This window comes from Trachemys scripta, chromosome 9 (genome assembly GCF_013100865.1).
Source record: "Trachemys scripta elegans isolate TJP31775 chromosome 9, CAS_Tse_1.0, whole genome shotgun sequence".
NCBI lineage: Eukaryota > Metazoa > Chordata > Testudines > Emydidae > Trachemys > Trachemys scripta.
Window position 1 is genome coordinate 127629 of NC_048306.1, and position 16084 is coordinate 143712.

At 43.1% G+C, this 16084-nt stretch overlaps 1 protein-coding gene across 2 annotated transcripts in view; it reads right to left on the reverse strand.

The window, feature by feature from the left end:
• TAF1 (TATA-box binding protein associated factor 1) overlaps positions 1-16084 on the reverse strand; it is a 116308-nt gene that overhangs the window by 35001 nt on the left and 65223 nt on the right. For both annotated transcript variants that reach the window (XM_034782697.1, XM_034782696.1), the window contains exons 24-31: positions 14975-15188; positions 12262-12427; positions 9832-10043; positions 9465-9573; positions 8687-8785; positions 7082-7259; positions 1801-1868; positions 1289-1411 (exon numbers count right to left, since the gene is read on the reverse strand). In XM_034782697.1, coding sequence (XP_034638588.1) covers positions 1289-1411; positions 1801-1868; positions 7082-7259; positions 8687-8785; positions 9465-9573; positions 9832-10043; positions 12262-12427; positions 14975-15188 — 1169 coding nt within the window. The remainder of the gene's footprint in view (positions 1-1288; positions 1412-1800; positions 1869-7081; positions 7260-8686; positions 8786-9464; positions 9574-9831; positions 10044-12261; positions 12428-14974; positions 15189-16084) is intronic.

The following is a 16084-nucleotide window of genomic DNA, read 5'->3' on the forward strand; positions in this document are numbered from 1 at the left end:
AAGAATTCATTTAGTTTCTCCGCAATGACTTTATCGTCTTTAAGTGCTCCTTTTGTTTCTCGATCATCCAGGGGCCCCACTGGTTGTTTAGCAGGTTTCCTGCTTCTGATGTACTTAAAAAAACATTTTGTTATTACCGTTTGAGTTTTTGGCTAGCCATTCTTCAAACTCCTCTTTGGCTTTTCTTATTACACGTTTACACTTAATTTGGCAGCGTTTATGCTCCTTTCTATTTATCTCACTAGGATCTGACTTCCACTTTTTAAAAGATGCCTTTTTATCTCTAACTGCTTCTTTTACATGGTTGTTAAGCCATGGTGGCTCTTTTTTAGTTCTTTTACTGTTTCTTAATTTGGGGTATACATTTAAGTTGGGCCTCTTATTATGGTATCTTTAAAAAGCGTCAATGCAGCTTGCAGGGATTTCACTTTAGTCATTGTACCTTTTAATTTCTGTTTAACTGTTTCTGTTTTCTATTCAGTGGTGGGCAGTAGTGAAAATGGAAAGAATTATACCAATTTCAGATAGCAGCTGTTGTGAGAGCATATTTCCTAAACACCACCTGTCAGTGCTTCCAAAATGGAATTTTTCCAGAACTTCCATTTTGGAGGAAACTTTGAAAAAAATCTGGGTTTGTCCATATTCAGAACAAATGCACATTTCAAAATGTCAAAATTTCCTCTGGCAGAAATTCTGAGTTTCACCCGCTCTACTCAAGAGCAGAGTCAGCAGCAGAGCTGAAATCAGAATGTACATCTTGACTTATACTCCAAGCAATAAAGAAAGGGGTGATGGAAGAGATATTGAGTCAGACTATGTCTTCACTAGAAACACTGCAGGAGCACCATTGCACTGTAGCACTTCAGCGTAGAGCCTCACTAGAGCGATGGGAGAGGTTCTCCCATTGCTGTAGTTAATCCAGCTCCCCAAGAGGTGTCTACAACAGGGTTAGGTTGGGTTTACTATGTCACTCAGAGGTCTGGATTTTTCACATCCCTGAGTGAAATAGCTGGGTCAACTTTACTTTTTAATGTTGACCTGACCTCAGTCACAAAATCCCAGCAGGTCATTCTGACATAGCATCTCTTGATTATGTTGCAATATTGTATCAATGTGTGATAACAGCCACAAAACTGCAAACATCTGCCTGTAATGTCAGCCATAGCACCACGATTAGTGCATGTCTGCTCATCTCCAGTAAATAGGGAATGGCTCTCCAGGCCTTCACTTTGAGTACCATTGCTATACATCTCCTAACTCATGCACACACTGCATTTCAATCACATACATCTGGTACCACCATCATTTTTTGAGTGACGATGTTATCCAATATGAAGGAAAAAGCCACTTGGTCGTCATCGTCCAGGAGAGGATTAATTGCTTTCTCTAAACGAGCCAGTTTATCTTCCTTCTGAAATGAATTTAAAGGATGTTAATAGCTGATCCTCCATCAGTAACTATTCATCATCAAAACACCCTCCACCTTTAAGAGGCAGGCACATATCCACCTGTTTATGAAGATACTCCCCAATAACTGTGTGGTAACCCATCTTGACAACTTACGATAGCTAGAGGAGCAGAGAAGTGTCTTTCTCAAGGAACAGAAGCCAGTGTAAAATAGTTTGGTGATCCAATAACAGTAAAAATGCATATAAATAGCCAGAAAAGGAAGAAAGACAACCCACCTGCCCCACTCATTCTTCTGTCTGCACTTCCAAAACCTCTCTGCCCTCAAAACCCCTCAACCCCCATGCCACTCGCTCCCTCTCCATTCTTACAAGAACCAATTACAAGACTTGCCTCTTTTAGTTTTTCATCACAGAGGTCCAGCATGGACTGAGATATCTGGGTCAGTGAATGTTTTGGCCCTGCAAATACACAGCAAGTACAGTGATGCACTTTGGCGTCTGTGGAAGATTTCAGGACTGGTGGGAGGATGAAGCTCACCATCCCCATGGCACACAAAGGAAAACTCTGATCACAAAACACCTGTGAGCATTATGAGGTAACACCCTAGGAATCTCTCTTTACTCATTACTTGCATTACTAATTATATTTCTATCATGGTTTGAAACATGTCCCCAGTCACATACTATAATGATTCTCTCCTACGGCATACACATTTACTAGAGTTTATTATGGACAGTGGTTTACTTACTATTGTGAGTGTTGTGTCTACATATTCACACTTGTGGGATACACTCTAGAGTGCCATTGAACTTTGGGAACCTCCTAGAAAAGCAGTGTCCATTGGGAACCCATAAGCACCCCCTGGACTGCACCGAACCTTTGGAGCAGAGGCCATGGAGTCCCCATTTCCTTCTGTTAAAGCCCAGTCATGAGAGCAGAAGTCTGAGGAAGGGAAGGTGGGCAGGAATTGTGAATATGCAGAAGCAACACTCTCCAAGAACCAGTTACTGAAAAGCAGAGTCCTATGTATGTCATGATTCCACAAGTGTGAAATTTGCCACAAAAACCGCAACTTGCCACAGAATTGCATTCCAAAATTTCAGCTTCAATTTAAAAAAGAAACAAAAAAAGTTACCTACCTTTCTTAACTGTTGTTCTTTGAGATGCGTTGCTCATGTCCATTCCAATTAGGGGGGGTGCGCGCCGCGTTCACAGTATGTGGAAGGTTCTTCCCCTAGCAGTACCCGTTGGGTTGGCTCAGGCACCCCCTGGAGTCGTGCCTCCATAGCACCGTATATAGGGCTCTGCCAACCCGCCACCACTTCAGTTCCTTCTTGCTGGCCATGCTCTGACACAGGGGTAGGCAGGTAGGTCTTGGAATGGACATGAGCAACATCTCGAAGAACAGCAGTTACAAAAGTTAGGTAACTGTTTTTTCTGCTTCAAGTGCTTGCTCATGTCGATTCCAATTAGGTGACTACCAAGCAGGAACTCAGAGGCAAGGTCAGAGCTCAAGGGTTTGCTGATTGAAGCACCGCTCTGCCAAAGGCTGCATCATCTCTAGCCTGCTGAGTAATGGCGTAATGTGAGGTAAAGGTGTGGAATGAGGACCACGTCACAGCCCTGCAAATTTCCTGGGTCGGAACCTGGGTGAGGAATGCTGCTGAAGATGCCTGTGCCCTTGTGGAGTGCGCTGTCAGCACGGGGACAAGTACTTTCACCAGGTCATAGCACATTCAGATGCATGTTGTAATACATAACAAAATTATTTGAGAAGAGACTGGGAGCACTTTCATTCTGTCTGCTACTGCGATGAATAGTTGAGCAGATTTTCAAAATGGCTTTGTCCCTTCGATATAGAAAGCTAATGCCCGGCGAACTTTCAAGGAGTGGAGTTTTTGTTCCTGGCTGTTTGCGTGCAGCTTGGGGTAGAAAACTAGGAGAAAAATATCCTGATTAACATGAAACTGAGAGACAACTTTCAGGAGGAAGGCCGGGTGCGGCCAAAGCTGAACCTTGTCCTTATAAAACACTGTGTAAGGAGGCTCAGACGTTAGCACCCTAAGTTCGGATGCTGTCCTGGCAGAGGTTATTGCTACATGGAATGCTACCTTCCATGAGAGATAGAGCAGACAGCATGTCGCAAGTGGGTCAAAGTGGGGTCCCAGTAGTTTGGAAAGAACCAGGTTAAGGTCCCAGGCTGGGATTGGCTGCCATATTTGAGGGTATAACCTGTCAAGCCCTTTAAGAAAGCATCCAACTATTGGGTTAGTGAAGACTGACTGGCCCGCAAATGGCAGCCAAGTGGACTTTTACTGATGACACAGAAAGCCCTTGCTGCTTTAGATGTAGAAGGTAGCCCAAGATAAAGGGTATTGTCAAGTGCGTAGGAGACGTGTTTTTACAATGACCAAATTGTGAATCTTTTCCATTTGGCTAGGTAGGTGACCCTAGTGGACGGTTTCCTACTTCCAAGGAGGACTTCCCTAACTGGATCAGAGCAAGCCAGCTCTGTTGGGTTTAGCCATGGAGTTTCCAAGCCATGAGGTGGAGAGATTCGAGGTTGGGGTGCTGAAGGCAGCTGTGGTCCAGAGTCATCAGGTCCAGGAGCTGTGATAAGGTGATTGGGGTTTCCACTGACATCTCCAGAAGAGACGTGTACCAGTGCTGACATGGCCAAGCTGGAGCTATCAATATCACCAAGGCTTTGTCCCTCTGAACTTTGAGTAGCACCTTGTGTTCGAGTGGGATGGATGGAAACGTGTAAAGGAGGTGGTCCTTCCAGGGAAGAAGGAACACATCTGCAATCAAGCCCAGTCTGTTTATATAAAACATCGCTGTTGTATTGTCTGTCATGACTGACACACATCTCCCCTCCAAGTGAGTTTGGAAGGTCTGGCATGCCAGATGGACTGCCATGCCAGACAGACTGCCTTCAGCTCTTTGACGTTGATGTGAAATGAAATGAGAGCTCCACTTGGGACTAGAGGCCCTGAGTCCTGAGCTCCCCTAGATGCCCTCCCCAACCCACTGCTGACACATCCATAACCAGTGACAGGGATGGCTGAGGTTTGGAGTAGGGAATAACCACACACACCACTTGCAGGCTGAGCCACCATAGGAGAGACTCAAGAACCAGTTGGGAAAGAGTGACTATCTGGTTTAGACTGCCCCAATTTGGTCGATACACCGAGGCTAGCCACACCTGAAGAGCTTGGAGTCTCAGTCTGACATGCTGTACTATGTAAGTACAGGCAGCCACGTGGCCCAGGGGCTTTAGGCAATTCCTTGCTGTGGTAGTAGGGAATTGTCAGAGACTTTGTATGTTGTTGCAACAGGTCTGAAAACGCGACTCTGGTAGAAATGCTCTCGCCTGTTTTGAGTCCGGTGCCAGGAGCTTGGGGACCGGTGCTGCTCCCCTGCCTGTCCGCTGCCTGAGGGTAGCGGTGACCAGTGCCGAGGGGATCGCGACCGACATAGTACCATCGCTGGCTTGCCTCGGGACGGCACCGATGGTCTTGGGGGTGCCGCTGCTTTTGAGCTCGGTGCCCTGTCTTGCCTAGGTGGAGAAGGCAGCACTGTGAATGTGGTAAGTTCTCTCACCACCTCAAAGGTCTCCGGCGTGGAGGGCAACTCCAGCACAACAGTCCTTTTGATGCAATTCCCCCAAACACTTCAAGTGGGAAGTGTGGGGGTCACTCCTGGGTATAGGCCTGCTACAAGCTGCACAAGGTTTAAACCCCGGGGACTGAGGCATGCCCCAGTACCGCGGGAAACACAATGAGAGGTACCCCCAGAACAATTCCCTACTGGAATTCTAACTATATATTGACTGAATGACTACTACTACTAACTACTGATTTAACTATTTACAGGAGGAAAGTCTGAAGACTACTAGGGAGAAAGGCTTGCCGAAGCAAGAGAGAACAAGCATTCTGGCTAACCATCACAGGCGGTAAGAAGGAACTGAAGTGGCAGCGGGTTGGCAGGACCCTATATATGGCGCCATGGAGGCACTATTCCAGGGGGCGCCTGAGCCAAACCGACGGGTACTGCTAGGGGAAAAACCGTCCGGCTACTGTGCAGCGCACACACCCCCGACTGGAATTGACATGAGCAAGCACTCGAAGAACAACCCATTATTCTAGCCCTCGTGTTTGTGAAGAAAACACGGAAAACCAACTGAGCAAAGACAGTGATTCCTTTGTGAATGAAGTGGCTACAGATTTTCCAGACTACTGCAGAATCCAGGGAGGTCTACCAGAGTTTAAGTCCTGCTTGCCGCTGAATACATGAGGCCTGGAATATGGCCAGGCTTAGCACTTATATAGTGCCTAATATTTTTAAAGAATACTTGTCAGATAAAAAGCTGTGTTAACAGGAGTCACAATAGGGCTGCCTCACAGTGGTTCAGTGAATCAGCACTTTACCCAGCAACTGCATGTTGCTCTATAAAATCTAAAGATTCATTTTCCAAAAATAGGTTTCTGGCTGGGACGAAAACCTTGAAAACACCAACCAAATGTAAATCACTATAGTGATGTTTGCCTGAAGCCAGCCTACACTACAAAGTTTTGTCAGCATACTTACATTGGCAGGGTGTGAAAGAACCACACCCTTGACTAACAAAGCTCTGCCAAAAAAAAAAAAAAAACCCCATGCAAACACAGCTATCCTGGCACAGTCCTTTTGCTTGTATAAGCTCTACTGGGGGGGGTCTGCTGGCATAGCTGTATCAGCAAAGCCTTTGGCTATGTCTACATTACGGACCTTACAGCGGTACAGCTGCACCACTTCAGCTGTGCCACTGTATGGTCTCCCGGGTAAGCTGCTCTTTGCCAGCAGGAGAGAGCTCTCCCGTCATCATAATTAAACCATCCCCAAATGACTGGCATTAGCTACATCGGCTGTAGAGTCGATCCTGCCGACATAGCGCGGTCTACACCAGCACTTTTGCCGATGCAACTTATGTCGGTCAGAAAGGTGTTTTTTTCCACACCCCTGACCAACAAAAGGTTTACTAACAAAAGTGGTAGTCTAGACAAAGCCTTTGTAACAAAGGCTACTCCTCAATCTGCAGAATATGAAGTAACAGCCTTGAGAGGTGTGGATTGCCGCAATTCACTTCAAGGAATGCATAGACTCTGAAGCATAATATGGCAATGTAAATACTAACATTGGTAACTCTCTCACTGCTGATCAAAGTTTGAAAGAAAAGAGAAGGATGATCATATCGTAAAGTGCAATCTATCAAGAATGACTCATTTTGGCTTCACCTGTGGACAGAGCTCGGGTTATGGCCAGAAATTAACAGGGTACCTCTACCTGCAAATCTGACCTCCTGTTGATAAAGCCTTCATTACTTCCTAACTGCCCAAGCCTCTTATTTTGTTTTGTATAGACAGATTTTAGAGTTCACCCCTTCTAAATTTATAACAAGCTGACTAATTTATTGTCCTCCTGATATCTTTGAAGAAGTCTGTTATATTCATCTTATTCATTTTGACAGCGTTAACTTTGCTGCTTTCATCTTTTCCCTGCAGAGTATGAGAGTTTTCCCCCTCCCATGCCACCAGATTCCATACACAAGGCATATGCACAATTCCCATTACAGTGCAACACAGCTCACCAGATGAAAAACTGAACCTCAGTGTTTTAGGGAGCTTCCTACCATTGTACGTTGCACTGTTCTTGACAATCAGCTCCAGGTGTTCACGGAACTCTTCCCGGGAAGGATATAGACGTTTACGGACATTTTCACGCAGGGTCTGTAGGTCCATAGGCCGTGTAATGATTTTGTAATAGTCTTTCACGACCTTTGCATTAACAGGTGTGTGAAATGGGTATGTCTGAGGAATACAAAAAAAAATGGGCATTCAGTCCCATCAACCTCCACAAGCAGAATAGCCAGCAGATCAGAGGCCCTTTAGGGTATGTCTACATGGTATTTTGGAGTGAACCTCCCAGTCCGGTCGATAGATTTGGGGTATCGGGGCTCATGCTAGCACTCTAAAAATAGCTGCATAGACAGCACTTTGAAGTTCAGGTCAGGCTCAAGCTTGGGCTTTGATGTCTACCCCCTCCCTAGGCTTCAGAGCCCAACCTGCAACTTCAAAGCGCTGTCTGCACAGCTAATTTTAGAGAACTAGTGCGAGCCCCACTACCCCAAGTCTATCAACCCCGACTGGGAGGCTTGCTCCAAAACGCTGTGTAGACATAAATACTAAGCTACATATGCTGAAGACCAACTGTATGTGACTGTGGTATTTTGTTTCTCTCCACAGAATTTACTATTCTATTATGACTTTGCCACCATTCTGAGGAAGAAGCATCCCACAAGGACTTCAGTGGGAGTTACTGGGTGTTCAGCACTTTTGAAAGTACGTTTACTTTCACAGGAGCCTAAATAAGAAACTTAACTTTAGACTCCTATTTTTGTAAATCTTGGCTAATATTTTAAAATCAATTCCAACTCTACCTAAAACCAGAAACAAGTCGATATTCAATAGCTCTCTCCAAAATCCCACATATAATACAATTATAAACCTGTATAAATTGCTGCACAATTGTCCTTTTTGCATCCGCTCTATAGTTGTGCTCCAGAGATTCTAAACTTTTATTTTTAAAAAAATTCACTAATCCTTACCGTTGCAAAGATAATCTTCAAAGTGTGAAATAAATGTAAGCCAATACAATGATGTCTAGGAGTCTGGTGACAGCTTTGAAAGTGTAGGTCAGAATGCAAGAGCCTATTAGTGGGGTGAGTCTGAAGCTTAACGATGACACGTCAACATTGTGAATTATTCCACTGCTGATCATTTAAAAAGAAACACGAAGCTAATTTACTTACTAATTGTTGGATTAGTAACAAATAATGGGGTGGGAATGAAAAATTCAACCCTTCTCCCTGCATTGATCCTCTCCCCCCTTTACTGCTCAGATGACAGGAGGGAAATGAAAGCAGAGATGTATCATCTCCCCAGTGCCAAAAAGGCTTAACTGCTTTCCCTGATTCCAAGAGCCCCAGTTATCATATTACCTAGACATCTAGGAGTCAGTTACTCTCACTGAAAACAACCTGCAGCACAATAAACTGAAGAATTGAGGGCAATAGTCAAGGGATGCAAGTCTGATTGGACTGGACCAAGGAGGCAGTGACAGGGAGAGAGCTTGCGGGGACAGTGTTGCATAATTCTGGGGTCTCAGATTCAGCCACATAACTCAATCTATCAGCCTACTCAGGACACAGAACTTTGATCATACGGCCTAAACTTACATTGGGAAGATCCCTCATATCGTTGATAATGCCCTCTAGAATGGATGACAAAGTTACCATAGGGTCCGTTCGTCGCCGATGGATGGACTTGTGAGGCCGCTGAAGAAATCAGATAGAAGTAGAAAATTAAGGCACTTCCAAAACACAAAATATCAATCTAAACAAGTTCTCTGCAGGTTTAGTTTATTAATTCTATGGGTGGATATGCAGATAAATGCCTCATGTGCTGTACTATGGATGGCCAAGAGCAGTTCAAGGACTGAACAGGATGGACAATGGGTAAGCCTGTGAGTCTGTCACGGATTCCATGACTTTCCATGACCTCTGTGACTTCTGCAGCAGCCGGTGATGGCTCAGGAGCTACCCAAGCCAGGCAGCCCCTGGGCCAGCTTCAGCAGTTTGGGTGTGTGGGAGGGGGCGGGGGCTCACTTACCTCAGGGTGGGGGGCTCCCTGACTCCCACTGGAATGGCCCTGCAGCTTCTAGGCGGAGAGGTCAGGGGGCTCCACATGCTGCCTGCACCTGCAGGCCCCGTGCGCCGCTGCCTGTGCCCCACCCCCTGAGCACCCACAGACCCCACCCCCCCTTAGAGAACCACGGCACCCCAAGTTTTAGTGAGTGTATATAGTAAAAGTCATGGACAGGTTACAGGCCGTGAATTTTTGTTTACTGCCCATGATCTGTCCATGACTTTTACTAAAAATACCCATGACTAAAACGTAGCCTTAACAATTGGACATGACGAGACTAAAAACTGATCCAATGACATCTACACTCACATTCAAGTAATCGCAGTGAACTGTGGTCCCAACCCGCCGCTTTTTCTTTGGAGGAAGCTGCTGTTTAGGGAACTTCAAGACCAGTGATTTCCTGCGAACTTCATCTGCACTAGAGAAAAGAAATAGACCTCTTATTTCCTTTGCATCTCTTACCAACAAGACTGTTTGCACCTCAAAATCAGCATGGATCCTGTCTGGTACAATACCAAGCTCAATCAGGATTTAAATACTACATTATCAACAATATATCTAAAACCCAGCCACTTTACTCCTGTATCTACTGCACCTGTGAGGTGTATGTATTTTGCATCAGCCCACAGACTGCCCTTCTCATCACCCATCCCTGCACCTCCAGTCCTGCCCTCACCTCTCAATCAGTTGCTTTCCAAGAACAATTTTGGTCCCCTCCACTTTGATAAGCTCTTCATTATCATTGTGAATGACTGTCTTTTCCAGCTCTTCCTCCTGCTCCTCTGTCATGGCAACAGGGTTGGAGGGTGGGGCATTCGTTTGATAGTAGAGGGGACAGAATTTATTAGTTCTCATGTGTCCAATTGCACCACAGGCCCCACATTTTAACTGCAGAAAAGATAAACAAGGTGAACAATTAAAATTTATTCAGAGTTTAAGGCCAGATGGAAACTATAGATCATCTAGTCTGACCTCTCACATATCACAAGCCATTAAATTTCACCCAGTTATCCGTTTTAAGCCCTGTATAATTTGTGCTTGGTTAAAGTATCAGTTCCAGAAAGGCATCTAGTCTTAATTTGAAGTCAAAGACAGAGAATCCACCATTTGATTTAGAGGTAAGATAATTACCGATTTACCAGTAAGATAGCAGCTTCTTACTGGCCTGATGTTCTAGCTCCACATAACATATAAAGGAAATAATTAGTGCTGTTGATTAATCACATTTAACTCATGAGATTAACTCAAAAAAATAATCATGATTAATCATACTGTTAAACAATAGAATACCAATTGAAATTTATTAAATATTTCTGGATTTTTTTCACGTTTTCAAATATATTGATTTCTATTACAACACAGAATAAAGTTAGAGTGCTCACTATATATTATTTTTTATTACTAATATTTGCACGGTAAAAAAGATAAACAAAAGAAATCGTATTTTTCAATTCACCTCAGACAAGTACTGTAGTGCAATCTCTATCGTTAAAGTGTAATTTACAAATGTAGATTTTATTTTGTTACATAACTGCACTCAAAAACAAAACAATGTAAAACTTTAGCGCCCACAAGTCCACTCAGTCCTACTTCTTGTTTAGCCAATTGCTAAGACAAACAAGTTTGTTTACATTTATGGGAGATAATGCTGCCTGCTTCTTATTTACATCACCAAAAAGTGAGAACAAGCATTTGCATGGCACTTTTGTAGCTGGCTTTGCAAGGTAGTTACATGCCATATATGCTAAACATTCATATGTCCCTTCATGCTTTGGCCACCAGTCCAGAGGACATGCTTCCATGCTGATGATGCTCGTTAAAAAAAAAAAAAAAAAAAAAAAAAAATGTGATAATTAAATTTATGACTGAACTCCTTGGGGAGTTCTGTTTTACCCAAATTCTGCCATATATTTCATGTTACAGCAGTCTCGGATGATGACCCAGCACATCTTGTTTGTTTTAAGAACACTCACCACAGATTTGATAAAACGCAAAGAAGGTACCAATATGAGATCTCTAAAAATAGCTACAGCACTCAACCCAAGCTTTAGGAATCTGAAGTGCCATCCAAAATCTGAGAGGGACAAGGTGTGGAGCATGCTTTCAGAAGTCTTAAAATAGCAACACTCAGATGTACAGAACCCAAACCACCGAAAAAGAAAATCAATGTTCTGCTGGTGGCATCTGATTCAGATGATGAAAATGAACATGCGTCAGTCCACTCTGCTTTGGATCGTTATCAAGCAGAACATGTAATCAGAATGGACGCATGTGCCCTGGAATGATGGTTGAAGCATGAAAGGACATATGAATCTTTAGCGCATCTGGCATGTAAATATCTTGCAACACCAGCTACAACAGTGCCATGCAAATGCCTCTTCTCACTTTCAGGTGACATTGTAAACAAGAAGCAGGCAACATTATCTCCTGCAAATTGTAACCAAACTTATTTTTCTGAGCAATTGACTGAAGTAGGGCTGAGTAGACTTGTAGGCTCTAAAGTTTTACATTGTTTTATTTTTGAGTGCAGTTATGTAACAACAACAAAAATCTACATTTTTAAGTTAAACTTTCATGATAAAGAGACTGCACTACTGTACTTGTATTAGGTGAACTGAAAAATACTATTTCTTTTGTTTTTTACAGTGCAAATATTTGTAATCAAATATAAATATAAAGTGAGCACTGTACACTTTGTATTCTGTGTTGTAATTGAAATCAATATATTTTAAAATGTAGAAAACATCCAAAAATATTTAAAATGGTATTCTATTATTGTTTAACAGCACGATTAATCGTGCAATTAATCGCGATTAATTTTTTTAATCGCTTGACAGCCAAAAATTGCTCATGTCATGATAAGAGTCATTAGCACTTATCTGGAAGTACTGGACCTGGGATATTCTGGACCATGTTATAGAGCAAAACTAAGCATGGAGTGTGTGACTTATACTTGATATTAAGACCCTGGAAACAGCACCTATGTTGTCATAACGTATCCCATAGTTTTCTCCTCTTTCTTCTATCCAAATGAGGTTTGCTAGGACACTGTATTCCATTGCCTTTTCTCCCTTGGATTGCTTTGTTTTACTTGATGCTTAGTTACCTTCAGATCTGGCCGCTCCTTCATTTTCTTGGGTTTTTTCTCTGGTGGGCCCTTGAGTTTTTCTTTTTCCTGGTTCCGTTTGAGCCGCCTTAGCTGCTCCTGGATCCTGCGCCGCTCCTTCCGCATCTCCTCCCGGTGCTGCTCATCAAAGAGGGCAAATTTTCGTCTGGAACACAAAGGTTTTAATCTAGGTCTACAAGTGGCCAAGCATCCTTCTGCCAGCCCAGTTTTCCTGGAACTTGAACACCCACAGTAGGATCCCTCCCAGAGGAGCAAGAGTGGTGGAACAGCAGAGCCTTATCCCCAAACCTTCATGAAAAGCACTAGTATTTTTGTTTAAACACTTCCTCCCATGAACAGGATTTATCTAGTTTCACTGATGGGAGCAGTGATCCCTACACAAGTCAGCATGCAGAGGGTGGATGGGCAGTAGAACAAGATCCCTTTCCCAACGAAGCAATTGTGAGCACGTCAGCAACACTCCCAGGCATAGCCAGTCCTGGAGTGAAGGAGACACTTGAGATTTTGACTGGTTGACCCACATGGCACTGGTCACAGACTATCTGGACAACTCAGTCTATTTTTTAGATACACTGTAGATTTACTAAACTAGAAGGTACGAAATATTTTTTAAATTCCTATGTTAAAAGAATATTAGGATTACAAAATCGAGCATTCAGATTGCCCGTGAAACCTTAATTCAGCCTTTTTATGCAGATGCATTATGATACAGCCTTTAATTACATGATCACATGCTATTTTTTCCACAGGCCCCTGCCTCATTCAGTGCACAAGATAAAGGGTGCTCTCAGAATGGGTAGCTATTAAATATGTTTCATTATCCTTATCGTGCAATGACCTCAGACCTCATTTGCCACACACCATCCAAACCCTACACTGAGTACAGAATTATTAATTTCCTCATGGATTTTTCTATCGTGTTCATCATTGTAAATTTTCAAGTGCTTCATAAACATTAATGAACTTATTTTCATAACACCCTTCTGAGCTGAGAGGAGGAGATTATCCCTATTTTCCAGATTGGAAACTGAGGCACAAAAAGATTAAGGTCAAAACTGTCAGAAGTGTCCACTAATTCAGGGTGCCCAATTTGAAATGCTTAGTGCCCAATTTTCCAGAGTATTTAAAATGTATATGTTCAAAGCACATCAAGTTTTGTTGCAACTGAGCACACAGAATTTTTGCAAATGAGGCCCCCCGTGTCTCAAGTTAGGCACACATAAAATGAGATACACAGTGGCCACACTGTGAAAAGTTTGTGGCAGAGGTAGGGATAGAATCCAATTCTCCATGGTGGTATTCCCCTGCCTTAACCACAAGACCATTCTTTTTCTTCCTGCAATCCCGCCTCATTCACTGTACACTTCTCAATTTCTGCTTTAAGTGAGGTAAGGATCCTATGGACAATGGTCTCATTTACTACATAACCCTGATTCATGCCCTTAGTACAGTCCATCCTGTGCACAAAATAGTATGTGATCACGTAACTAAAGATCATCATAAAGGATATATACAAGGCCGTCAGTTTAAGGTTCCATAATGATCCCCACATAAGTCTTAGCAGGGCTGAAAACTTTACATCTACAGCACAGTCCTCTGTCACTTGAGCTAAAAGAGTAACTAGTAGCAGCAATAAGCTATTATCCTCCATGTGGACCAGTCACTAGACGGGGAGAGACAAACTTTGCCAGTGGCTTTTATAGCTTTTTGCTAGTCAGCAGAGAAACATAGGGACTCCGAAATTTTGCGTTCTGTTCCAGGTTCTGGTGAGGGGTGTTCTCTAGCTGTTTCAGACTCTTTCTGCCTATCCCTGTTGCTCCTACCCCCTCTGCAGCTAAAATGAGCTACTGTAGGGGAAATCCTACCCAATCCCTATGGCACTGGACTAGCACAGGCTAAGTGTAAATAGATTTTTTGGAGAATTTATTTACCAGCCTCTGACAAACCTCTGAACATATGCAAATAGCATTTTCAGAGGCTTACAATGCAGCTGGAATTTCGCTGGTATTTCACAGAGACAACAAAAAAGGCAGCCCGATAACCTGAGGGCAACCCCTTGCCAACATTCAAGTTCATGCACCAAAGTATAAAGGTGCTAGAGCTTCTCAAATAAAAATGGTTATAATAATTTACACTGGCAAAACATTTCCATTTGCTGAAGTGGCTGAACCATCTTTGTTTAAACTTTCCAAAAAATTCAGCCAGAGACTGAATGAAAATTTTCAGCCCAAATGATTCGAGTTTGGCAGAGTTATAAAGCGATTGAAAACAAGGTCTTACATTGGAAAGAGTTAAGCAACCTTAACTATAAGCGTGGCTGCTGTCTTCACCTACAATAATCCCAGATATCAGCTCTGCTGAGGAAATTCAACCACATTAAAAGACAACACATTTTAAACAGAGGGAAATAATTTGCACTTGGACAATTGCATTATTGAAGATTTTCACCTCTCTCGAGTATTAGGTACTGGACAAAGCCAGAGATTGCTCCACAGGCCATGAGGAACATACCTCTTCCTGCCATGCAGCAGGCATAAGAGCCATCCCACCTGCGGCCAAAAGAGTGCATTCTCAGTTCAGTTATACTGGATTCAGTATTTTTCAGCAGTAATTCCCCACAGCCAGGAACTGATATGCCGACACTCTACATAACTGATGCCAGAAGGAAATGAAAAGTCTTCTAAGGCCTTACATGAACTCTTCATCCTTGGTGGTCCGTATTCGGCTGTAGGCATCAATGACAGAGGGCTTACGAACTGTCTCACACCGCACATACTCTTTCCCATCCTCGTCTCGAAACGTGCGATAGATTTTGAGGCGACGGCCAGTGGCAGAGGAATTGAGACTGGTTACAGAAGCAGTGTCATCATCTTTGTGAGAGCCTGCTGAGATGCCTGAAGCTGATGTTACAAAAGAGATTATTTTAATGGTTTCCAAAACAGTTCATGCTCTAGAAATTTTACATTCCCTTTGTCCTGAGAGATCATGAGACACCAATACCAGAGAACAGGGACAGGGACAAACCTGTTTGCTTGAGAATCTAAAATACCATCTCTAGAATCTAGGATGCAGATGTAAGGCATGCAGATACCATGGTATGAGCAGAAAGATAAGATAAGAAGTTAGATTTATCTAGGCAGGTTCTTTTATTGGTGCTCATCAACGCAGTATCAGCGTCAACAAGGATTTCACATATTAACTGGGAAAAGTTAAACCATGGCACTCAAGTGTTATATAAATATCTAGGTCATACACATGTAGCTTCTGTCATTTCTTTCATTGCAATTTCAGCCTAGATATCTGCACTATGTATCTGTCCTGGACAGAAGGAAGAAAGATCAGACAGAGGAACCCAAGATTCAGCAGTAATGCTATCAATTACTGAAAGGGAAGAATAAACAATATGAGTACTTGATCCTTAAAATCACATCTCATAACATGCAATCCATAACCCTGAAAAAAAGGAAAACAACTGGGTTAGCCATGCCCACACATCCTCCTGCATGCAGAGTTCTGGAACAAGTTCTCCTGTAAAACACTGTTTTGTTCTAGCCTGCAAATTTTGACTTTACAAAACAGACCACTACAGTCCAGAGGCCCCTTTCCTTCATTATCTGTTGGGGCTGGCTTTTGTTTATAGTCAATGGCTTTAGGTAAGCTGTCCTTGTGAATTCTCTCCACTCTGAAAGGAGATGTGGTTACAAATCTCTTTACAGAATTTCCCAGCAGAGCTGTTTCCATCAGGTCTTGTAGGAATGGCTAACTCAATAGCCCTCCCTTTTTTAATTTCTCTCAGGCTCCG